Here is a 23734-nt window from a genome sequence, read left to right on the forward strand (position 1 = left end):
GGCGGGCTGCACAATGGGCAGCTGATGTAGCTGCGGCGGCATCATACGGCGGTGGTGGAAGTGCTCAATGGGGTGATGCCAGCGGTGGAGCTAGTTTTGGCGGAGGTGGATGGGGATCAGACTTGCATACATCAAGGAAACAAGGGGATGATGGCAGGAAGTTTGATACCTGGGACGATGGTGACGGATGGGAAGGTCGCCAAGGAGAGCAAGGAGGCGAAGATGATAGTGGACGGGTCGTGTCCAGATACAAGCCTCCTCAGACTAGATAATTTGGATTTGTGGCATAACTTAATCTCTCTAATTCCCCCATCTTTTTGGCTTTTACAGGTAGGTTTTTTATAAGAATATAACTAGTAGCGCATAAGTGAAAAGTTTCCGTCAAGAGAGAAAGTATGCATGTGTTTTAGCCTTGTGAAATGACAATCGATGCGTTAATTATTTGCTCTCGTAATGTTATACTACATAATAGTGGCACTGATATGGATTATTGATACAAGTCCAGTTTAGAGATTGCAGATATGGACAGTACCCTGCACCCAGCTCAAGACATTATACTTCGTTTGCTCCTGGTAAAAAAAAAAAGATACTATCCTGTCAGATTTTCAATCGCCATAGCTGATGCCTTGCTGTTGGTGTTGTTCTCTAAGGCTCTGGGAGGCTCCGATGCTTTGGATTCTTCAGGAATCTTGGAGATAATGCAAGTTAAGCCGTCGCTGTTGGCGGTGAAGATACCCTCGACGAGGATAAATTCTTGTCCAGGCATGGAACGTTCAGACTCGTCATTGCCCTGAGGCCATATTTCACCCGCAGGTGGAAGATCTGGAATCTAAAAAAATTGTAACGTATGAGGAGGTGAAACTATGGATATAAAAAGAACAGACATACCTTCAATACATGAAAGGTCGTATAGCCATGTCCACCTGATCGCTGCTCATCAAACATGATTGGTGTGGACTTTTTCGCTGCTTCGATATATTTGCGAATACGGGGACGATCGGAGGGTCTGATGATGGAGTAGAATGACTGTTTGAGAAGCTAGACAGGATGCCATTAACAGTTTGGCGACAAAAAACTTTCTGGCTAAAAAAGGAAGCTTACTGAAGAACCGTTGATGATCACGTCGTTGCTCACATAGATGACACGGCTGGTATCTGTAAAGCGGTCCATGATATAGAATGTCCGTGGAGTAGGTTTTGGAGGTTTTGGCCAAGGATGGTTAATGTCGATGGTGGTGATGGACTGTGGAGATGATGTCTGAGGGGCGGACGATGACCATCGCTACGCAGAGAGTCAGGTAAACTCAAGCAAAGTATGGGATGAGAATATACCTTGACAGAGAATCGACCTTGAGAAGCCGGGGAGACCTCGATCACTTCTCTAGCAGTAAGGGCTTGTTCTACAGTCTCGTCAGTCGATCATTCTCACTCTTTCAATAACCTCTGCGTACGAAGTGTACGATGACCGTCCACTGCACGTGTGTACAGCGCCAAGGACATATTATACACAGTATAGCTGTCACTGGAGTCAGTCACTGTCCATCTTGCCTGATAAAAAAACGCACTAGGAGCAACAGCACTCAACGTAGTATCCTTCACGATGAAGAACCCGGAAATACGCCACACAGGCGGTCCGTTCCTCCGTCAGAGCTTGACTAAACAGTTACCATCAGTGATCCATCCCGCTTTCCTCTCAGAACATCCGCCCAAAACATTCTTTGGACGATAATGATCGGGGGAATGACGTACTAGTGGATCTGTCGCAAAAACGGAACTTCATCCGGATGAAAGATGAGGTACACGGACTTGCCAATCAAATCGGATGGGGTGTATCCAAGAATATCTTGCATCGACTCTGATACATAATTGAGCTTCGCCTGAGATGGACAACAAGTCAGTAAGTGTAAAATTTGAGCAAAGTTGATTGTGGTCAAGCAAAGTCTAAGCACTTGAACTGAAGGATGAACTTACTTCTTGGTCTGCATTACACACCACTAAAGCCGAGAGGCCCAACTCCTCCTGCGAAGCTTTCAAACCTCTTGAACTTGTTCGTGGTCCACGGCTGGACGACGCGGAAGCGCTGGATTGAAGGGAAGGCGATCCTGAAGACAATCTTCGTTTGCCAAGAGTTTGAGCAGGCATCCCGGGAAGGTGAGAAATTGCTGAGAAGCGTGAAATTGTAGGTATGGGAGGGCTGACGAGAGTGATTTGTAAGAAACGCTTTATCCTTTCTAATCTTTTCGCTGCCTAGCCTTTAAGAAACTGTGCTAGAGTTTGTGGCCGCCTTGGGATCGCCAGAACGAAGACCAGTTGAGCCAATGTAGCCGCGATCACACTTGCTGCCCCTGATAGGTAAACGGAGGGCTATAACTTTGACGTTGTATAGAGATGGCACTGAATAGAGGGCAAGAATGCGTGTCGTAGGTGTGTTATCAATATTCGTGCGCTGCTGGCAGAGACGATCGTGTGGACTCCTGATGCGGCGGGCAGATGTGTAACTGAAGAGGGAGAATTTTCAGGAGTTGTGCCGAAAGTTCCACTCTAATATGTCAAATAAGGAGTTGGCCGACAGGGATCAGGGAACTGACGTATGGTGTAGAGTAACAAAGCACCTTTGCAGTAGATACAGATGTTTTCAAGATGCATGATTCGATCTCTCCTTGGCCAGATTTCCCGGAGCAAGATCAACTGTTCAACAATAATAACCGTTCTTATGCTCAGTCTCACGTCTTCCAGGGGCCGCGCAGCTGATGAGGCTGATGACTAAACGAACTGCAAAAGTCGTCGTATAATTAATAGAGATCTAGGGAATTATCTGCATCAGCTCAGTCTAGGAACCGGCGGGCGGCGCCAATTTTTGTATTTGAGAACCGTAATCGGCGAATTTCAATCACAAGTTTCATTCATATACAGCAGTTGAAGGCACTTGTAGGCTGTAATTATTAGAGACTCTATCCCACCAGATTAGAACCTGATTTCGGCGTCCTTATCTTATAGGAAGCGCTATATCAGGGTTTAATCATGTAATATGAGATCTCTTTTTTGTCTTTCGTATTTCAGATTAAGTGCAATTACTGCGTTGCATACGTCGTTAGCTTGAGAAGCTACTGGACATATGATTCTATAAACCGCAGCACGGGAAGCAGAAAAAGAAAGAAAGAATAATTAAACGGAACTGCATGAAATAATCAATTGCTTGATTTGTTGACCGTCTTGCACCTTCGCATTCACGGGCAGTGAGCCGAACTACTACCACTGCAAAGTAAGATGTTCATGTCCTTTGATTGTCAACTTAGCCCAAGTTGACCTCTTTGCCTGCTGATTCCGATGTACTGTCGGCTATTGCTAAACATCCCGTACATGTTCCATCCACATTCCATACGAGCAGGAAGAAAACAAAGTTCATTTTATACGTGAGTCACCTCAAAAATCGAAAAAGCGGAAACACCGGAGGTTTGCAATTTGGGTCTAGAGTTGGTGTTTGTACTCGTTGCATCCGTCATATCATCATGCACACACACCTTGATAAGCCTCATTATGACAAGTCTCCTTTTTACTACATATCATGTGCAGGTTGCAGAAGTTTAATACGGCACTTTCAAGCATACAGCTTCTTTCAAAATTCAATCAGGTGTGGTCGGTTCTGCCTTCTGTGCATGTTATTTCATTCCTATGCATGCGCTTCACGTCATTAGTCATTAATAGTGTTGTTATTGATGAATGAGGAGTGATGAGAGTCACTGATGAGGTTGAGCGAGATCAATCGGTTACAGTTGGCGCCCGCTGTATGTCGGGCCATAATAGCCGAGGAGCGATCGAAGCTTGTCCTGTCATACGACTCAGCTGTACGCGTACGTAGCACAAGGGATGATACCTCTTTCGCCACTCTCACCATCTCATCACCGTTCTTTTATATCCTCGTTTTTCTGCTTAGCTTCGACAACCACGCCCAAGGGCAGAAACATGAATGCAAGCGGCATACATCATCATTCACCATCGTGTCCGACGTACATGATTACAGCAGACGGTCAAGGTAACTGAATGAAAGGAAGGAGGTCATACACAAAACTAGCTTGAAAAGCAACGACTGCGTGGCTAGCCGAGTCATGAGCCGTGAAGTATTTGACAATCTAGCTAGATCTTCCACGGCTATTATCCCAGATCTCAGGAAGCTTTATACCTCGAAGCCTTATGAGATAATAAAAGGTCTAATGTTGACGACGACCGGGTGTCGGGGACATAATTATGTACACGTCTCCCTTGTATTATGACTCCACCGCCGGCAGAACAGCAGCAGTTAAAAACAGACATGTGATTTTTTTAATAACTGGTAGAATACCAAACAAGACACGACCATTCTTCCCCATCATCATCATCAACTTCTTCAAGCCTGTATTAGGCTGCAGATTGATTGGAAAGAGAAAAGTGAGGCCCAGCAACTTGCTGTAGTGGTTCCCAGCAGCTCAGGGGCAGACCAGATAGGTGAGACACGAAGCACAACTTGGGTCGAGATCCTTGTTGTGACGGATCGATAGTTTTTCCGATTTTCGTTCTGGCGCTTTTACCTTTTTGGCAGCTCGGCGGCCTCAACTCGGTGTTCCCACCAGTCTTCGGCGGCGTGGTGCGGTGGTGGTAAATAATCATCACCTCTGGGTAGTTTACGTAATTGTATTTGTTATGACATCATGCTTCCGATGAGCTGTTCGATTTCCTGCGAACGACAAACGATGGACTCCGATGAGGACGACAGCAGTTAGGAGAAGTCAGACAGATCCACGGACTCAGCAAGCTAGCACTTACTCGGGCAACATTTACTTGAAGCTATTATTGCAAGAAAGACAGTCAAGATGCCCTCTGAACTTCTGCATCTGCCGCCTTTGTATGCTATTGTGGGCCTTTATCGTTTGGCAACCGATCCCTCTATTAGAACTCCGGTTTTGGACAAAGTTAAGCATGCTGCCGTACGAGGGATTGTTGTGGGAGGTGTTTACACCGTCTTGAGCTGGAAAGCTATGGAATGGTTTATACGGAAATTCCTCATTAGTGGAGGATGGTGGAAGAAGGGAGAGGAAGTGTTGAAAGATAGTGTTGACGGCTCGGTCCAAGTGGGACTTGGCAAGTTCTCACTAAATTTGAATGCTGTTCTTTGTGAGTCCTCATAATTTACAAAGGGAGATGATATGGTGCTAATAAAGATATCAGACACCCATCTCCTAATTCTTTTGCCTCAACTCAGCTCGATCCTACGTTTCTTCATCTACAAAAACCTTAAGATTGCTCGTTCACGAGCTTATGCTTTGACTGTTTCTTCGAGACGCAAACCTGCAGAATTCTGGTCTCAAGTGAGAATGTCTCATTCTCCTGGTAACGTAAAACTAACTTTGAAATCCATGTAGGGATATATTGAAGAATGGGCTCATCCACCCCAAATTCAGACCGGAGAGCTCGACAAAAATGGCCGAAGAGTGCGAAGGAATGCAAATTGGATCAGCTGGATTTTGTGGTGGCCTACTCAGTTGGTAATGCGTAAATGTAAGCATTTCAGGTCCTCGACTACTTTCATCTGTTAAAGCGCTATCGTAGACCTGCTCCTTCCTTTATCACCCTCTCTCCCTCTCCTCTCACCTCTCGTTACCTCCGTCCTCAAGTCATTAGCAACTGCCGAATATCTTCACCGACCCTATTTTGAGATGAAAGGTATGTCCAATGACGAAATATGGAGATGGGTGGAGGAACGTAAATGGGCATACAGGGCTTTTGGGTTTGCAACTTCCCTTTTGGAGAGTGTGCCCATCATCGGCTTGTTCTTCTCCATCTCTAACAGAATCGGGGCAGCAATGTGGTGAATTCTACTTCTCCAAATGCAAGACCATAGACGGGGTTGACAATGTTTATAGGGCTTTCGACCTCGAGAAGCGTCAGCATTTGTTCGCAAACAACATTATTCAGCCTCTTCAACCCGACCAAGTAGGTTTCTACGGTATGGGTCGAGTAGACGACCTCGGCGTCGATATCCAGGAAGCGGAGGACGAGCTCGAGAAAAAGTGGAGCCAGAAGAAACGCGCTGACGATGAGTCGGACAAGCTGGAAAGTATTAAGGCCTCTTCTCTGGAGCCTGCTGTTGCTGGTAGCAAGAGCGATATCCTTGAGCTTCATGGAGGGGACATTGGCTTGAAGGGGAAGGACAGGGAAACCGGCGTTTTGTAGCATAGCGTAGGTCACAGCATATTCGTAACTGTATAACGGAAAACACGATGCAACGGTGCGTAAGAAGGTTTTTCTTGGGTTGTTCATTGACTTTACTTTCCATACAACAGCCACGTTGGATAATAAATGCCACAGACTATAACGCTAGCCCGGCGGACTTATTACTATCTTTGCCGACCAAAGCTTGGTTTGGGGCGCGCTTGCTTACGGATTGGCATGAGATTTTCCTTAAACCCTTTAGGGTCATGCCTGTTCCTCCCATTCCCGTCTCCCCCTTCGCTACTACCACTGGCTGTACTCGGATTTTTGGATTCATTCTCTTGCCAAATACCCCCTGGTCCAGAGTGCACCTTCTTCCGAATAGGCATAAGGTTACCCTTGAATCTCTTTGAATCGTATCTATTCTTCCCCCTCCCCTTTTCTCCCCCTTCATTGCCTCCAATTGCAATTTCACTAGCCCCACTGATTTTTTCTGTTTTGAGAGCTCTGTCGCCGCATAATGACGTGGATGACTGTTCAGGTGAGCTGGGCAGCATGGATGGAGTTGCGGTTTCTGACTCCTGTTGACTAGGAGTTGACTCTGCGCTGCAGGCCAATGAAGTAGTAGATGGAGCTTCCGGTGAACTATTGGTGATTAATGGGGTGCTCCTGACAGTAAGGGACGGTGTACTTGACGTTTGTGGATTTTTGTCCAAGTTGTCGTTAGCAGAGGATGGAGATGAAGTGCTGAATGTCGACGAAGGGATTGCGGAGGATGACTCTGAGCTTTTAGAAATTGGATTGTTCTCTTTTTCTGTTCGCTTCTCCTTCTGTTCTTTATCATTTTTCTTTTCCTTCTTGCTCCTGGAACCTGGCTTAAATTTGTCTTTATCTGGTTTATTTTCCTTGCCTTTTGATGTTGTCTTGGGTTCTTCGCTTTCATCATCTTTGGGTTCTTCTTGTTTTCTCATTTCTGCGGCCTTTTCAGTTGGTTAAATGCCTCCTAACACCTGCTCCGCTGATCTAAACCTACTTTTCTTCCCTCACTTGGTTCTCCAACAGTACCACCGCCTTTGGGTTTAACTTCCCTCTTCTCTCTGGAGTTACTGCTGATAACGGGTACCGAACCGATATCTTCAAGAGGTATTCCCCTTCCTCTCAGTTTGATGGTAAGCTAATAGCCAGTTACATCAGTTTTCGACTCAGATCTATAATAAATAAACTACCCACAAAGCCACCTTTATCGTCCCTCCCAAGCCAAATCCCTAACAAGGCCGTCGTCTTCAAACATACCACCAGGGTGAAGAGATCAGGATGCACGAGTAAGAAGGCGACGAATTCAATCATGGTACCGAAGATGAAGAGGGGCCAGTAGTGCTCAAGATGCTGAGCATGTTTCTCGGAAAATGTCGGGTGAACTATGAGAGGAGGTGAGCACCACTGAGAGTAAAAAGCATGGAAGCATACTGACAGTGATATTGCAAAGGGATTGCGAGATCGAAGATGAAGCCGAGTACCAGAGAAATCTCAACTTGCTGCATCCTCAAGGTCGTCCAAGCAATCACGAACAAGATTGAAGCAAATACAAACTCCCATAGCCCTGTGAGATCAGTCAAATGGAGTATGACGGATGCGAGCCATCCACCGGATGCGTGTAGCTTTACAGAAGGATGTATCTATCAATGCCAGACGCTTAACCTAGTTTCTTGTCATACTTACCCAATAGAATCGAAAGTGAATAGATTTCCTGGCAATGTCATACCCTTTGCCTCCGATACTATCCAGGTGGTGACCAAAAGCTGACATTCAAGCTAATGCTGTACAGTGTCCTGTAGGGGGCATCATACGCCACCATAAGCCAACTATAGAGAAGGCCTGTTTTGACATTAGAAGGGACAGTAGATTTGACTCACCTGCATGGGAATCACTATAGGGGGAAAGTAGCTGGTTGCGTCTCAGCGAGAACTACAAGTAAGCCCCCTCCCACTCATATATTAATACCGACAAGGTGATGGGTCATTATACAAGGCGATGCATCCTTTGTGTTGATTTCAATGGCTTGAAGTTGACAAAGGAGACAACACTTCATGATGCCGACACCGGCCAAGAGTGTAAGGTAAAATCACCACCTCTTATCGAAGGGATGAAGCAGCAGGCACAGGATGGAAATTCTTCCGATCCCCCCCCCAGCGGTTAATCGTTACATACTACCTGCCGCTCCCTTCATTGGGAGCTATATATCTCATTTAAGCGTCCAATACAACACATGGCATGGCAGTAAGAACATGCAGTGCCAGCAATTGATCAATTTGCTCATCGTACTAGGCCGCAGCCGTGCTAAAAAACAGTCCACCCAGCAGCCTGCAGTACCAAGAAGGACAAGTAACTGCTACTGACTTGCGCCTGTACATAACCCCCACATTGCCGAAGACAGACCTCTTGGATGTAGTGTTCGCAAGGGGAAGAAGAAAGGCAACGACTGCGGAATTTGCGGATAATACTACAAAATACTTGCAGGCAACATCGATCGTGCAACATACTGTACAATAATATCGACACAATCTCAAACGAGATAAACGATCCTAAACATCGTAGAAAGCTGGGTTATTAATATTCGGACCAGGGACCGAACGCCGCACCAAGCCACCCGGAACATCCGAAAAGTCCACCGGTGGAAAAGTCGATGTTTTCTCACGTCGGCCCACTTCTTGTTCTTCTTCCTTCTTTTCGATATCCTTTAGCTTTTGAGACTCAAGAGCTCGGTTGGTCTTGAAATATCTGCTCGCGTGCTTGCTCTACTCCAACACCTTTGCAGCTCATATGTTATCACACTACTATAGAATGACAACATGTAAATTGTACAGACCAAGAAGTTATTATATAGAAGAAGAGTTAGCCTAGCTTGGGGCGTTGCAGCAGCAGCAATAATTCCAATGATACGCCGGCGATCCGGCGTCGGCTGTAGGCGGTGGCTTCCTTTGCAGGAACGCGCCAACGGGAAGGAACGAGAGATTGCCGAGCATCCGTCTTGATAATGGTCCACAATTTGCCTAATTCGGTGTCGGGGACGCCCTTTTAATAATTGCGACTAATTATCCATTGCACCCGAAAAAATTCGACACCCGAAATCTTCTCTTATGGGCTTTTCGCTGCCCATCATCTCCCGTCCGGACATTTGTATGGTAAGCCGTTTGCCTATGCTTGCAGTCTGTGGTACAGGTATTTGCCAACTGCGCATGGACAAGGCCAATTTGGCGTCTTAGTACGTAGTAGTAGATATGAAGTTCATGACGCAGCAGTACATACACAGTAACTAACGAAAGGCTGAAGATTCTTCAGTATCGTTGATGAGAGAACAACGCTCCAACGTTCAATCGGCGCTATGTCATCTTGAGTGATGATGACTCATAGTACTGGTAGCCCATTAGTGAGCACATGCATAGTGACAACTTTCAAGCAGATGCAAGCCCTGATTTCTCAGATTATCATGCTATTCTCTGTTCGACTTATTATTTGTGGTTACTTAATTGTTTGGTTTCCCCATGGAGACCGTAGGCACCTGCCGCCCTGTCTTGCTAAAAGATGCGCAGCCCAGACAGGGCTAAAAATCCGCGACATGAATAGAGACCCCCGGGCCATGCAGTGAAAAGCATATCACCCCACACATATATTATCAACCCTTGTAAGTATCAGTTACCAGGTTCCAGGATGCACAGCGGTCAAGGGTTAGTTACTGGTTATGCTCTAATTGAATCTTCTTTTTTCCCCCTTCAGTTCGAAATAGCGTTCTTCGCCGTCTTCTTCTTTTCTTGACGCTCATTCTTCATTTCCTTTCTTTTTCAGGACTCCAAAGTTACATCTTCCTGAATTTTTGTTTTTCAATTAAACCGAATGCTGAACGGTATTTGTGAAATGTGAATGATGCGGACACATATATGGATGTCAGAATTACTCACCCGGCGCCGGTAGCTGCATATAGGCTACAACATGATGAGCACATAGACTTTCTTTGAAGCGGCACTGTCGGTTTACGAACTGCGTAAACAATCAACTTGATGTTTAAAGTTTAGCCAGCCACTGTACCATCTATGGTCCGGTCTATGAAGTTCGCATTCCACATTCTTCTGCAATCTGCATAAGTAGCGAATTGCTAGTACCTTACTGATGGTTGTTAGGCGACTAAGAAAGGAGGAGAGATAAGTAGTAAGGATCATTATTCAGCACCTAGTATTTAGTATTCAGAGCATGGAAACTTCGGATATGAGATAGGTACCTTAGTACGTTACTATAGGTCGTGGAGCCTCGAGGCACTACCAAAAAGGGCCGAAATCAGCATTCTGCAGCCCACTGGCGCCAGCCAGGTAGCCGACAACCAGAAGATAGCAACTATCATGAACCCGCAGCTCAACGAAGATTGAAGGAAGTGCCTCGTTCCTGGAGAGCTCCGAGTCTTTCGGAGTTCCAAGCTTGTTGCAAGAGCGCCTGTCCATTTCCATCCGCCCTAGGCACTCAGTTTATATTACCATTATCTCCCCTTGGCCAGCTTAAGCAGTCTGCCCCACCATCCTGTCGTGTCGTGCGGCATGCATGCCGAGTGTTCAGAAGAGTAGGTAAGCCTTCAACATGTAACATTAATTTGCTGGATGTACTACGAACTACTCACAGAACACGAAACAAATCACCATCCGTAAGTTCTTATTTACTGTACGACGATCATGTTCCACTGTTTAGGAGGCAATCGATTGATACGATAAATTAGGCGCCACGCGACGCGCTCTAATCAATTATATCCAGGGTTCACGCATATCAGGGTCTCAAGCTCTTCCCTTCCGGAATTTAAGCATGCCTTTGGTTCTCTTATTATTATTTTTGCCTTTTGCTTTATCCTTAATTGGTTATCCATCATTCATCGTACGTAACAAAATATCTCGAAAGTAAAGGCCATATTTCGTGCTCTTCTTCTCCCTTGTAACGGTAGTAGACTCTTTTATCTTTTGTCTTCTCTCTTCCCTGTGCTCACTCTGCGATTGTATTACTCACTACTATTCCCGGCCGAGTATTTACGAAGCTTATCTATGTCCAACCTCTCGCCTAGGTATATATTTCAGCTATCAACATGCTACTCACTGTACTCGTACGTCACAGCGGATAGGAAAGGTTGCTTGATGGAAATTAGGAAGACAGTGGACGGAGTACATAGGCCCCTTTCAATGTCCACACTGCTATCATTGCACTTTTTAGACAGTAGTAGACAGTATGTATTCTTCTACTACAAATGCAGCACTGGAGAAGAGCAAATAAATATATCGGATACTGATCATTAACATTAGCGCATGGCCAACCTTGGGCCTTGGACCTCGCCTTCGACCAACGATGTTTCTAACAGAACAGTTATAACCGTTTTGGGGGATAAAGGTCAATATAAGGACTAGTTGTGATTCATTCCGATTCATATCAATCATACTAATGTGATGGGGTCCGAGCGGAGGCTCCATACACTTTTGACAGAGTGATATTGCCACAGATCTTAGAGCGTGGAGTGATCTTGCCGCCTGTCGCTCAGTTCGAAGCCGCAACAACTACTCATTCTGTCGTATTTCAGCCATTGCTAAGAGCAGAAAGAGCCAAGGTTGACCTTCCGAAAGTGTTTTAAAACCCAGTGGAAATGGAGGCAGAAGCTCCGCTAACTACTCATCAAACATGATTATTAACGAACTCCACGGTCCAGGATCAAGAGAAATACTCGGTGGACCATCATACGCCATCTTGCGATACTTCAGTCTGTAACGGTACACAGTAGAAAGATGCACATCCCGTCGGAAATGAATGAAAAGCACAGAGGGCACACATAGAGCAGAAAACGGGCGCTAGCGGGCAGTTAAATGGCCACGTTCAGTTTGACGAACAAGGGAGGCGTGGAACGTGGGAATATTGTGGAAGCCATGAAACATGGAACCTTATTGAAAATCCGACGGTGATTATTGACGAATACAAGCAAATAGATAACATAAAAGAGAGGAGTGCAGGAGAAACGTGGAAGAAAAAGAAGAGAATGGGGAAAGAGCGAAGGTGAAATAATAAATGATAGCGCCACGGAACTGCCGGCCCCCGACCGTTATTTCTTCGCCGTGCAGGGTCATATTTCATCCGGAAAGAGGACGTATTTTAAGATTACCGCTCGGTTAACATGGACGGGTCGATCACTTTGTTCACGCCTGGCGCCAGTTGTCAATTGTCAATTGTCAAAAGGATTGTCATTTGGTGTTGTTTCGGGCTAATTATTTTCAAACACAGCCGTGTCCTAGGCACTTCATGCTATGGCTCAATACTTATGCCGTGTCATGCGCTGTTCTTCCGCGCATACATAATAGCATATCCTCAAGTCTGAATTTTCTCAATTCTCAATAATTTCCAGCATTCATCGTTAAATATCCGGGAAAGCCGAACGAGTCTTCCAAAAGTCCTAATAGAAGCCGGCTTCAGACCCTTAAATAAATGCCCTTAGGTCCTAAGACTCAAGTCTCATTTCGCCCGTTCCTGGACGTATCACACTTTGAACTTGGAAGTTGTGAGGCAATTGCGCGAGAGCAGCAATTGTACCAGACGGGAATCTTCATTGCCCTTTTCAGCAGGAGGCAGAGAACAGTTAGAAGCCATAGATCATGTCTCTCTCGTGCGCAGTTAGCTCTCCCACAGTTGTGGTACTCACAAAAGACAATGATCGTTTGACCTAAACCTGAAACTTGTAAATCTCCTCCAACACCTGTCTCTTTGACTTTTCTTTCCATTAGCTCGAAAGCGCACGGTCTATACGTTGGTATCGACCCCATCGCACGAAACACCCATCACTCTCATCGTTCAGCGCTTTTTGTTGAATATCGCTTCTGTGCGTGCCAGTCTGGTGTCGCAACTTCCAATCTCTTTCCTCCGTCCGTTTGCTCCAGCGTTAGTTGACTGTCAGCTCTTTCTTGCCGTTGGTGATCAGGGTAAGCCTGGTCCAGCACAATCGTAGCATCCAAGTAGTTGCGCCTCGCATTGTTTGGCTGTTGTTGTGGAGCACCTAGAGAATGTGAGTCTGGTTCTGCTGTTTTTTTCCTCAATCGTCTTTGGGATTAGGGGGATTGAAGACAGTGAGTCGTCTGGTTCCGTGGCGCCATGATTTCGAAGACACTTTGTGTTGGAATGGTTATCCAAAACTCAAGCCTTTATGACTCGTAATCACGTTTTCGCCGCATGCTATTGTGTGCACTTCGTTAACGCTTGGTCTCACGACGGTCCGAAGCATGACGAGCCAGTCCAGTGTCAGCCTCACGACGTGCACTGAGGATTATATCTTGCATACTGCAAGAAACAGAAATTCGAAGAACAAAAGGAAACGAGTGATGGGACGTTGTTGGACGATGCCAGTGCCGAGTGTCCGTGTGTGTGATGTTGATGGTGCTCATGTTGTGTCGACATTTCCCTTATTGTTCTCAAAACACTGACTTTTCGATCCTACAGCTTATTGCATACTTCACAGACATCTACGGAGCTTCTGTGCCAGGCCATAGCATTCTTCACTTACAGGATTTTCGTCCAAATCTGCCCCGAGTGTACTGTTTATCGACCAATCGACTTTCAGGCTTTATTACTTCCCTGGACAACAGCTTCAAACAGTGACGCAAAATTACATCCCTTATCCTCACTGCCTGTTTCAGGCTCAGCTGTACCCTTCAGTGAATATACTCATATCTAACACTGTCAACCATTTGTAAGTAAATTCACTCCAGGTATTGTAGTAACACGCGTTAAGCTGATGTCAAAAGATTCCTAGCGATCTGTCCTTGTACACGTACCTAAAAGGTTCGTCCCATACCTATCGTCGGGCGGTACCAACAGCACGTCAACTTCAACTTATAACAGCTAGATTGCAGGCAGATCGCACTTCCTCTTTCTTGAGGCTAGCATATCATTATCATCACAGTTAGTACTCGTTTCTTTGACTTTACCCATTATACCTCGACAGTCAGTTTCTTTTTCCACCCTGGCCTTTCAATGGAGATTCCTAGACTTAATCCAAAGAAGGATGATTTTGACATTATTTCGTTCCTGCAGTCTTGTGCCGACTTGATGACTCACCCTTTTACGCCCTCTCCCCTTCCGTTTGTTCCAATCCCGATTTCTTCCTCTGGACACACACCTCCATACACTTCAGACGAAGACGAGCTTCATAAGAAGTGTGGACCTCGAAACCTGTCTGTTCCCACAGCGCGCAACGTCCTTCATCACATCATGGCGGCCAATCAGACGTTCTCTGGCCAGCAGCACATCGTGTCTCCACCGCCCACTCAGTCTAGGGTCCCCATAACCATGCCTTTGACGTGTTCCCTATCCAGTTCACCACCTGCGACGAACTTATCCTTCTCTTCTACCGACACTTGCCCACCATCGTACCCTTCGGCTCGGTCGAAAAGAGATCACGTTCTCAAATCTCCTTCCCAGCTTTCCTCTTTTGCCTCTTCATCAGAATGGCAAAACACAGACAGTGAAAGCCGATTTGGAATGGATACCGAGATTGAACCCAGCTCTATGACTGATAGTGGCCATTTGTCATCATCAAGTCTTCTTTCCTCCTCACAAAATGAGAACAAAAGCCAAGTTATTGTTCCTCGACCTCCTAATGCGTGGATTTTGTATCGATCAGATATGCTCAAGAGAATTAGTGAGGGAGAGAAGGTTCCTGGGATTGACAAGGCTCGAGAAGAGCTAGGTCTTTCTCTTTTGCATGGTGGGTCAGGCGATGAAGGCTCGGGGAATAAATCAATGCCTCCTCCACCTGTGAAGAAGGTAAAAATCAGGAAAGGAGGCAAAATGCCCACTGAGGACTATATCGCTCTGGGACCCGGTAAGGGAGGAAAGGGTCTTCCTCAGTCCGATATCAGCAAGGTCATCAGCCATCTATGGAAGAACGAAATTCCAGATATCAGAGCGGTGTACGAAAACAGGGCGAATGCGAGGAAGCTCGAGGTCAGTTACAAAATCGCGGAAGAGTCGTCATCTCCCCGTACCTTGACATGTTGTCTCTCCACTAACTAACAAAATAATGCAGCATCGAAAGCTGTATCCTGATTACAAATTCCAACCTAAGAGGAAGGCCGAAAAACTGAAACAGCGTATAGAGAGGGAGAGAGAAAAGCAGGAAGCTAGACGTTTGAGGGAGGAGGAAAAGCGAGCTGGCAGTGCGTATATTTTCCATCTTCATTTGATACAAACTAAATTTACATGAGCAGAGACTAAACGACGATCTCGGAACAGAGAAAAACGTTCACCTGTCTCTCCTTACAGTATTACGCAGGCTCGACATGAGATGCCGTCTTTGGGTAGGACTTTGACTTATGATTCTGAAAGCAGTGGCTTTTATCCTTCAAGTTTTGAGAGTAAGTTCTTTTCCTGGATGATGCTTCTACAATTATTGACTTGTCTATCCAGCTTCCAACATGTCAGATTTACGAGCTACTGCAGCTCAAGCCACGTTCAGGAGACCATTTCCTCTACCCAACTACGCTGTGCCAGCTCTTCCTGGAGCTGAAGGACCCTCCTCGTCTACCCCTGGTCAGGCCGTTGCCCACGACTACACCTGGAGACATACACGCCACACTGGTCCACTGATGATGAACGATTTAGACCTCCTTGCTCCTCCAATGACTGAGCAATACTCATCCAACTCCCTCTCTGCACGTTCTCAACCCCTTACTGCCCCTGCTTCACCTGGGCAGCTCCTCTTCCTTGACTCCGCTAATTATGATGTTCCTTTGCGAGCTACTGCCAGTCCATTCCCTGAGGACTCTGTCTCTGATGAGGATTTCCAAAAGGCCCTGCTTTCTATCACCTCGGCAGCTCATGACGTCTCGCACAGACCTATGGCTGTACTTGACATTGACGACATCCCTGTTCTTAGTGATGAGCCGTTCGACACTCATGAAGATCCAGCCGCCTTAGCTCAAGCTTGGTGGGATTTGGACCAACATGCTTTCGAGAACGATACAGAGAGGGGGCCCAGCACGAGCGGTCTTATTGCAGATGATCAAACTCTGAGTGCCACTGTCTTGGAGGCTGGACCTTCTCTAGGTAATTTCATGCCATACATATAAGGAAACAGAATGATGACTGACATGAAACATATTGTGGCAGGTTCATCCTCAAACCTCATCTCCGTCACTATTGGCGAGCCTTCCCATCATCAAGAAGTCTCGGATGCCGCAGATCACGATGCTGAACCTTCTCAGTCGCCGTTAATGATCGAAGGGGTTACTTACCAAAGTCTCGCGGCAACATACCAGCAACCCGTCTACTATACGCCTGTCTTCGATTCTAATTCCTCCTTCCTGGGTATGACTCCTGTTTTTGAACCTGCTCTCTTTGAGCAGATGCCATCGCTTTTCGATCAAGGTCCTTTCCTTTCAACAGCCCAGCCTCTTTCCCCTACTGAGACTTATTCTGCTGATCCTACCTTTCGAGAGTCTACTTTCCTCCAAACAGGCCAAGACTCCAATTGCGTCTCTTCTTTGTCCAGCCGTGAGGGCACCGTCAGGTCTGTCTCTTCTGCCAACACCGCTCCTCGCTACATCTCCTCATCAGCCTATCCACCCACCCCATCGTCAATGGATACCATGGGTCTCCCTTCAGTAACTGGTATCGTAGACCGAAACACATCTTTCTCTGCTCTGACAGCCGTCTTGGCTGGTCAGGGTATGGGTATGATGGGCGAAGACATGTTGGCATGGGACGAAGATGAGTATGCTGCCGAGTACGCTGCTGCGAATGCCAGCATCATCGTGGATGAAAACAGGAAGCGGAGGGAAAGCGCTTCAATGGTCAGCCTTGCGCCTGTCGGCGAGGCCAAATCTCCAACAAATCCTTCAGGCTTAGACGCCTGAGTGGTATACCCTAGTCTCAACGGATTATGTTGGTTTCTTCGATCTCGGCGAAATTTTAAACGATTGTATTAACACTCTTCGAATCTTTTTCTTCGTCTCTATTTTTCTTAGCATCTGATCCCTCTAAGTCTCAGAGTCTATCTTGCGATTCGTTATATGATCTTCATTACTACACAAACTTACCATATATCTTGTTCATCATATATCATCATCATGTTTCCTTTTTTTTCATCGTCACCCTTTCCTTTTTGCTGTTTTTCATTTTTTTGGGTTTGCTAGTTTATCTCGACAGTCGTTGTTTATAGAATAATTATTTGTATCAGCCCATATTGTAGAAAGTCGTAAAGTGAAAATCGTGATGCAGAAGTTAATAACTTTCAATTTTGATTTGACGGCTTCTTGTGAATGTGTGGTATGTGGATTTAGATGATTTTTCCCATTGCCATCTTGATGCCGTAAATTGAAACTACCTATAACTATCTTCATGCCTCTACGTACGTCCGGAAGAAATATGTGTGAATAAGTGCAAAATGAGAAAGTTCAAAACAAGAATAGTGAATTAAATAAAGTCTTGATGATGCTGAAAGATAAATGGGAAGACAACTGGCAGTGACAGCCAACAGGTAGTAATAACTTCTAGTCTGCTTCTAGCACCACTATACGTTTCTGTCGAAATTTCAAACTCGAAAGGTCAAAATAATATTTTGATTGAGAAGGAAGCTTCATCCTTATCTTCTTATCATATCAGCAACAAGCGACCGAAAGTCTAGAAGCGAGACGACCAACCAATGAAAAGCCGCAAGAAAAAAAACACGAATTCTAATAGCATGTGGAAAGGTATAGGTTATTAGTACAAAGCTTGGCGGATTCTAAATTTACCGTAAATATTACGTAAATATAAATTCGGTCCGAAAGTGTGTCCCAATTTAGCACGGATTACATCAGATGTAATTCTAGCAAATGAATGCAATCTCATTCTCTCAGATCCTGCCCCGTTTCACCAAGCCTGGAGCTCCGGCAAGCGGGTGGGGCGTATTGGAAAAGTGGAAATGCCCACTGCCCATTATGCCATAATATGCTCTTTGGATTCGAAAATGAGATGTACGAATACTACGAGTAGGCCTGTAATGAAAGGTCATATGATGATTATATGTGGCTGGCTATCGATGCGTCCTCTCGTAAGTTGTCGCTTGTTTTCAACGTTTTACAGCTGATCTACAGTATTTTTCCACTAGCATTTCCATAGCCGCCTCTGTGATTTGGGGAATCGGACGAAAGCCGCTGAAATAAACGCGGAGCCCTATGGGGAATGGAAAAGATTCGATTTTCGAAGAATAAGATTTGGTTTGGGTCCTTACTTCTTGCTCTCTGGACAACGGACCCCGCTTGAATATGTGACGCAACTGCATTTATGATTTGGAAGTTTGTTCTGAGATTCGAAAATGGGTTAATGACAAAGGACAGACAGACCAGTAACTGAGGCTAGCAGGAACAGAGGATACGCGTGGGGGAGTAGAGAAATATGGAGGAAAAGCCTACTACCCTCCTTTTTATCAAATTTCGGATTGATGTCCGCCATTTGGTGGCTGGTGATTGGTCGGCGAAAGCCCTCGAGGAAAGTGAAGTAGAGAATTATAGTATGGTCTGCAACAAATTGCGGTCTTCGCATTTTTCGGGAGGGAAAGCGGCATCGACGAAAGGACAGAAAAGTTTACGAGGTTCCGAAGACGGATACAACTTAGATATGATCTCGGTATTATACCTGCCCCCCTGCTGACCGACCCACACGTGTAACGCCAGACAGCGCCTCACTTATATAAAGGTTTTTAAAGCTCATGAAGTCAAGCTGTCCACTTCCCAACTTGTTTTTCTTGGAAGTAACCATAATCCAGAATATCATTAGGACCCAACTTCAACTTAAAGCCGCCCTTTAAATTTTCCGCCTAACCCATTTTGCCCTATTGCCACCCCAGCAAGATGGTTCGACACGCAACTTTTGACACAGAACCGGTGGAGATTGAAAAACCGGCCGAGGTGCAGACCGAGGATGTTAATGTTGAGAAGCAGTCTTCCTTGCATCCCATCGGCACGCGTACGACTGAAGGCGGTGACACCGAGAAGGGAAGTACAAGATATGCCGAAAGCGAATCTGGTTTGCTCTACAAGAAGGAGCAAAAGAAGGCCGAAAGGAAGTTATTGATGAAGTTGGGTAAGTGTTTTCGCTCTTCTGGATCGAAATGAGAGGCTCATATGATATATGTATATATATTACTTAATGCGCAGATGTTGCCATTTTGCCTTTTGCGGTTTTGTTGTACCTGAGTGCCTACCTTGATCGAGGGAACTTGTGAGTTGTTACACTGAAGTGGGCATGTTGCAGGGCTAACTTTGGCGGAAAGAGCAAACGCGAGACTGCAAGGTCTGCAGGACGAAGTCCTGGATGGAAAAGACAAGAACTACTCGATTGCACTCTGCTGTTTCTTCGTGACTGTACGTTCTCGGTTCATTTCTCGATGCGTATTTATGTTAATGTCGTTTCTACAGTACATTGTGTTCTCAGTGCGTAAACATATGACCGTGCTGCTCGCGTCTCTCTTCTAATGTCCTTCAAAAGGTCCCCGGTACTCTCATGGCCAAGCAATTCCTTCCTTCTAGATCTATCGCCTGCGGTGCCATGATCTGGTCCATCGCCGCAACCTGCCAAGCAGCCGCTTTCAACAAGGCCGGACTTTACGTTTGTCGCCTTTTTGTTGGTATCGGTGAATCCATGTTCGGTCAAGCGATGGCTCTTCACTTCTCCTACTGGTACACCAAGACCGACCTCGCCAAGCGCGTCGGTCTCTTCATCTCGGCTGGTGCAGTCTCTGGTGCTTTCGGTGGTTTGATCTCGTTTGGGGTGTCTAACATCAAGAACAGTCCTATCGAGCAATGGAGGATCTTGTTCTTGATTGAGGGTTGCCCCTCCATTCTTCTTGCCATTTGTGTATTTTTCTTCATGCCCAGTAAGCCCGAGAAGAGCAAATATCTTAATGAAGAAGAGAGAACTCTTTGCTTGACTAGGTTGAATCAGGAGAACAACGTTGAGAAGGATTTGGGTATCGATTGGGGGGGTGTCAAGAGGTGTCTCACCGACTGGAAGACCTATGTCATTAGCATTGCGTAAGTTAAATTTTACGATATTATAGTATATGACTCACCTTGTTTTAGTTATTCTTGTATGAACCTCACCCTCGGATCTGTCAGCGGTTTCTTGCCTACTATCATCAAGGGCTTTGGTAACTTTTTCATACTCGTCGCTACAGCTTATAAGTACTCACATATTGTCTCTAGGCTACTCCAACGCTCGTGCCCAATTATTTACCGTTCCTCCCTATGCCGTTGCTCTCGTCTTCATGCTCATCCTCACTTCCTTTTCCGATTACCGTCAAACCCGTGGTCTCCCCGCCGCTTCCGTTTTCTGCCTCGGTATCATCGGCTGGGCCATCCTTCTCGCTGTCCCTGCTGACGAACACTACTCTGCTCGATATTTTGGGTGTATCTGTGTTGTCACAGCGGGTTACACCAATATCCCGTTGATAATGAGTTGGCAGAGTGGTTGTACTGCGAATCAGAGTCAAAGGGCGACAAGTTTGGGTATGCTTAACACTTTGGGACAGTGCTTGTCTTTGGCTGCTGCGTTTTTGTAGGTCATAATCCTTACATATGCTTTCAAGGCATTTACTAACAGTCCTGGCAGGTTCCCTTCTGCGGAAGGTCCTCAGTATACCAAAGGTGCCTCTATTAACTTGGCCTTCCAAGGTCTCGGACTTATCCTTACATTGTTCATGACCTCGTACTACCGATGGGAGAACCGACGACGAGACATGAAGGAAGGTGGACAACCTGCCGTAGGTGTTCCTATCGACGTCAAGGAAGGTTACGATAGGGCTGTCGGTCAGTATTTTTCTCCGCCAAGCCTAATATATCGGCGCGTTCTGAGGCTGACATTCTGGTGACAGGGTTCCGATACGTCCCATGATCTCGTCCTTTTTCTTTTTAGGTCATTAGCAGTGGTGTATATCTGTATTTCTATAGTATTTACGAAGAGTACGTACAGAATTAAAAGAAGATTAAGTGCAGAAAGTCAAAAGTCCCAGGCGTGTGTTAGTACGTATCTTCGTGGCGCGGAAACAGCAATACTGATACGTGGAACAAAGCCGAACATTCCCTTTGCCATTTTCATAGAGATCTTATGGAGCAAAATTATGTATATGATGAACGCATTACATGGACGACTACTAGCTGTTGTCTTCTTGTCTGCTATCCTATGATTAGCAATGGCTGAGAATGTGATAATGAGCAGAGGTATCGGCGAACGAAGGCCCTTCCGCAAGATCAGACACCCTTCGTCGGTCAACATGCGGATTTCCTTATTTCTCCACGTGCACGCAGTATTATTGCCGGAGGTTTTACAATTTGTTCAAGCGGTCTTCGTCAAGCACCGCAGCAATAACAAGATACACGATAGAAGAGGAGTAAGTTGCACTATATACATATACTCAGCATTTCGTGCTTTATTATGGAATTATCTATGAGAATACTATAAATCTCAATAAACATACTCTCACGCACAGCGCTTAGTATGAAGAAGCCTTATTTATTGACCTGGCAAACCCCGACCTTGACAACGCCTTTCCTTCTCTTCCTCATCTCTCAACCCTTCAAACATGTCTAATTGAGCCAAGACCACTCAAGATCTTGATTATAACTCTGACCATCGATAGTAGTGGAAAAGACACCGATATCGTAGTCGTCGTTTGAGAGAGCACCAAAGGCGCCACGAGAGAGGTCGAGGTGTCGGAGTTCACAGCCAGGGCAGCGGTCTGCAACAGTAGCAGTGATTGAAGTTCCCTGCCCTGTTTGCCGCCCTTCAGCATTTGTGTATCAAATATTTTCAGAAAAGAGAAACTTACATGTTAAGTTCACTTGATGACCACAGATAGGGTTGTTATTGGGGTTCAGACCGTTGTACCCAGGCCAGTTATCAAACAGTTCAGCAGAGACAGCGACAATGAAAGCCGAATCAGGGTTGACGGTACCGCAAGCTCCTGCAGTGTTATACTGATAGTACCAGGTACCTTGGCCGTAGAAAGGACCATCTCCGTCAGGGTCGGCGGAGACAGCAGAAGAGGTGGCTGCAGCAGCGGATGTGGCGGTGGTAGAGGAAGGTGCGGAAAACGTCGAGAGGGAAGTAAATGTGGGAGTGAAGGAGGTGGATGTAGAAGTGGATGAGGCAGTTGCGCGGGTGAAGGACGAAGAAGAGACCAACGTAGCGGTGGAAGAATGAGAGCTGGTAGATGAAACTGTGGAGGAGTGAACAGTGCTGTGGATAGCAGTCGAGGTCGAGCTGGAGGTAGCTCGAGAAGACGACCTTACGCTTGACATAGGAGTGACCTCGGCAGATAAAGCGGTGGTGCTGGAGCTCGCGGTCGACTGGGAAGCTTGTCTGGTGTTTACGGCGGCGGTCGATGTAGCGCCCAAAGTCTTCGTCTTGGTTTGCTTGCCTTTATCGGCACTGGATGAGAAAGAGGATGCGGCGAAGGAGGAAGTTAAGGTGGCGGAGGCACTGGCAGACATTGACATCTCTGCCCTAGAACCGGCAGAAGAAGCGTCGGCTGGATGGGATTGAGTGACCGAAGCACTTTCGGATGTTACAGATGTACTTGGAAGGGCGTAGACCGACGATACAAGAGAATCCGAGGCAGAATTCGCAGCAGAACTAGACCATGGACTGCTTGAAGGGCTGGTGAAAGAGGATGAAACGCTAGTGCTAGCAATTTGGGAAGAAGAGTCGGTAGCTGACGCTGTAGCCGAAACAGCCACATACGACAAGTCGGAGGACTGGGCAGTACTGAGAGACTCGGTGGCACTGATACTGACCGTAGAGTCGGAACCCGAAGCACTAGTTGGCAACGAGTCAGGAATGACAGTGACGACTGAGGTCACAAAGGCAGTTGTGGTCGACGCAATGCAAGTACCAGTCGCCCTCTTAACCACCTTGGTCACCACGTCTCTCTTCACAGAATCCACCTTGGACCGACCTTGTTTCTTGAAGAATTCTGGGTTGATCCGTTGAGCTTCCGTTCTAGAGCTGAGGCCACGCTTGGCAGGCAAGATGAAGCCACTGTGTTTGCTGGTAGGGAAGAATGGGTTGTACGCATGGGGCCCAGGAGCAGGGGCAGCAAGTAGAACAGGAAGGAGGAGGAGGAGGAGTGAGAGAAGTTTCATGTTGATCAGTTGTCGCACCCGGCGGAGGTTGATGTTATTATTCTTGCCGCTCTCGTGGCAAAAGAGCTGACCGGCAGCAAAAGAGCGTTGTTGCACAAAAGAAGGTGTCTTAGGAGAGGGTATTCGCTACCAGAGCGTTATAGTAAAACAGTTGGTAAAAGATCAGTATCGGACAATAATAAAGAAGAAGGCGGAGAGAATAAATTTGACAAGGCCAGCTTAGATACAAGACAGGTGGAATTGTCACTTGTCATCATCATCATGAACTCTATGTTTTGTGCAATGAACGATGTCGGCTATTGTTGGCTACTGTCCGTCTTCAGCTCTGATCTATCATCCCTGACGTCCGGTAGAAAATACAATTGG

The 23734-nt window shown here is 46.2% G+C and overlaps 7 protein-coding genes across 7 annotated transcripts in view; 4 read left to right on the forward strand and 3 right to left on the reverse strand.

Annotated features, from left to right (window-relative positions):
- CNM01980 (conserved hypothetical protein) overlaps window positions 1-415 on the forward strand; it is a 5476-nt gene extending 5061 nt beyond the window's left edge. Inside the window, exon 6 of the mRNA XM_024658326.1 lies at window positions 1-415. This exon is cut by the window's left edge and continues 682 nt beyond it. Within this exon, the coding sequence (XP_024514024.1) occupies window positions 1-272 (272 nt within the window). The 3' untranslated portion in view covers window positions 273-415.
- CNM01990 (hypothetical protein) lies at window positions 395-2647 on the reverse strand. Its single transcript, XM_024658327.1, has 8 exons — window positions 1971-2647; window positions 1749-1876; window positions 1565-1654; window positions 1451-1515; window positions 1332-1399; window positions 1102-1281; window positions 889-1038; window positions 395-829 (listed from the first exon to the last, which is right to left on the reverse strand). The coding sequence occupies exons 1-8, from the start codon at window positions 2139-2141 to the stop codon at window positions 590-592; spliced, it is 1092 nt and encodes a 363-aa protein (XP_024513939.1). The 5' UTR covers window positions 2142-2647; the 3' UTR covers window positions 395-589.
- A 2100-nt stretch (window positions 2648-4747) lies between these two features.
- Window positions 4748-6340, forward strand: CNM02000 (expressed protein). Its single transcript, XM_024658328.1, has 6 exons — window positions 4748-5147; window positions 5202-5341; window positions 5396-5531; window positions 5583-5841; window positions 5897-6261; window positions 6317-6340. Exons 1-5 carry the CDS (start codon window positions 4847-4849, stop codon window positions 6204-6206), a joined length of 1146 nt encoding a protein of 381 aa, XP_024514025.1. The 5' UTR covers window positions 4748-4846; the 3' UTR covers window positions 6207-6261; window positions 6317-6340.
- Window positions 5430-9010, reverse strand: CNM02010 (hypothetical protein). Its single transcript, XM_024658329.1, has 5 exons — window positions 7905-9010; window positions 7657-7843; window positions 7416-7603; window positions 7219-7359; window positions 5430-7165 (listed from the first exon to the last, which is right to left on the reverse strand). The coding sequence occupies exons 1-5, from the start codon at window positions 7989-7991 to the stop codon at window positions 6371-6373; spliced, it is 1398 nt and encodes a 465-aa protein (XP_024513938.1). The 5' UTR covers window positions 7992-9010; the 3' UTR covers window positions 5430-6370.
- A 3579-nt stretch (window positions 9011-12589) lies between these two features.
- CNM02020 (hypothetical protein) lies at window positions 12590-17441 on the forward strand. The gene is made up of 9 exons (XM_024658330.1): window positions 12590-13254; window positions 13686-13935; window positions 13991-14027; window positions 14092-14147; window positions 14280-15191; window positions 15274-15403; window positions 15455-15601; window positions 15654-16292; window positions 16356-17441. Exons 5-9 carry the CDS (start codon window positions 14295-14297, stop codon window positions 17099-17101), a joined length of 2559 nt encoding a protein of 852 aa, XP_024513937.1. The 5' UTR covers window positions 12590-13254; window positions 13686-13935; window positions 13991-14027; window positions 14092-14147; window positions 14280-14294; the 3' UTR covers window positions 17102-17441.
- Window positions 17442-18962: 1521 nt separating this feature from the next.
- On the forward strand, window positions 18963-21357 carry CNM02030 (conserved hypothetical protein). The gene is made up of 9 exons (XM_568285.2): window positions 18963-19310; window positions 19385-19448; window positions 19501-19591; window positions 19646-19660; window positions 19716-20260; window positions 20309-20376; window positions 20432-20783; window positions 20838-21034; window positions 21100-21357. The coding sequence occupies exons 1-9, from the start codon at window positions 19079-19081 to the stop codon at window positions 21117-21119; spliced, it is 1584 nt and encodes a 527-aa protein (XP_568285.1). The 5' UTR covers window positions 18963-19078; the 3' UTR covers window positions 21120-21357.
- Window positions 21358-21612: 255 nt separating this feature from the next.
- CNM02040 (conserved hypothetical protein) lies at window positions 21613-23615 on the reverse strand. Its single transcript, XM_568400.1, has 2 exons — window positions 22054-23615; window positions 21613-21996 (listed from the first exon to the last, which is right to left on the reverse strand). The coding sequence occupies exons 1-2, from the start codon at window positions 23366-23368 to the stop codon at window positions 21812-21814; spliced, it is 1500 nt and encodes a 499-aa protein (XP_568400.1). The 5' UTR covers window positions 23369-23615; the 3' UTR covers window positions 21613-21811.
- Window positions 23616-23734: the final 119 nt, after the last annotated feature.

The sequence above is a fragment of the Cryptococcus neoformans genome, assembly GCF_000091045.1.
Source record: "Cryptococcus neoformans var. neoformans JEC21 chromosome 13 sequence".
NCBI lineage: Eukaryota > Fungi > Basidiomycota > Tremellomycetes > Tremellales > Cryptococcaceae > Cryptococcus > Cryptococcus deneoformans.

Coding starts and splice junctions, on each gene's coding strand:
- CNM01990 (XM_024658327.1), bottom strand. CDS start 2,141: ATGCCTGCTCAAACTCTTGGCAAACGAAGATTGTCTTCAGGATCGCCT. Junction 1,877..1,970: donor TGTGTAATGCAGACCAAGAA/GTAAGTTCATCC, acceptor TGTCCATCTCAG/GCGAAGCTCAATTATGTATC. Junction 1,400..1,450: donor GGACGGTCATCGTACACTTC/GTACGCAGAGGT, acceptor ACGAGACTGTAG/AACAAGCCCTTACTGCTAGA.
- CNM02000 (XM_024658328.1), top strand. CDS start 4,847: ATGCCCTCTGAACTTCTGCATCTGCCGCCTTTGTATGCTATTGTGGGC. Junction 5,148..5,201: donor AAATTTGAATGCTGTTCTTT/GTGAGTCCTCAT, acceptor TAAAGATATCAG/ACACCCATCTCCTAATTCTT. Junction 5,532..5,582: donor TCAGTTGGTAATGCGTAAAT/GTAAGCATTTCA, acceptor GCGCTATCGTAG/ACCTGCTCCTTCCTTTATCA.
- CNM02010 (XM_024658329.1), bottom strand. CDS start 7,991: ATGTCAGCTTTTGGTCACCACCTGGATAGTATCGGAGGCAAAGGGTAT. Junction 7,604..7,656: donor AATCCCTTTGCAATATCACT/GTCAGTATGCTT, acceptor CTCCTCTCATAG/TTCACCCGACATTTTCCGAG. Junction 7,166..7,218: donor AACCAAGTGAGGGAAGAAAA/GTAGGTTTAGAT, acceptor CCAACTGAAAAG/GCCGCAGAAATGAGAAAACA.
- CNM02020 (XM_024658330.1), top strand. CDS start 14,295: ATGACTCACCCTTTTACGCCCTCTCCCCTTCCGTTTGTTCCAATCCCG. Junction 15,404..15,454: donor GGAGGAAAAGCGAGCTGGCA/GTGCGTATATTT, acceptor TTACATGAGCAG/AGACTAAACGACGATCTCGG. Junction 15,602..15,653: donor TTATCCTTCAAGTTTTGAGA/GTAAGTTCTTTT, acceptor TTGTCTATCCAG/CTTCCAACATGTCAGATTTA.
- CNM02030 (XM_568285.2), top strand. CDS start 19,079: ATGGTTCGACACGCAACTTTTGACACAGAACCGGTGGAGATTGAAAAA. Junction 19,311..19,384: donor GAAGTTATTGATGAAGTTGG/GTAAGTGTTTTC, acceptor CTTAATGCGCAG/ATGTTGCCATTTTGCCTTTT. Junction 21,035..21,099: donor AGGTTACGATAGGGCTGTCG/GTCAGTATTTTT, acceptor TTCTGGTGACAG/GGTTCCGATACGTCCCATGA.
- CNM02040 (XM_568400.1), bottom strand. CDS start 23,368: ATGAAACTTCTCTCACTCCTCCTCCTCCTCCTTCCTGTTCTACTTGCT. Junction 21,997..22,053: donor TCATCAAGTGAACTTAACAT/GTAAGTTTCTCT, acceptor GGCGGCAAACAG/GGCAGGGAACTTCAATCACT.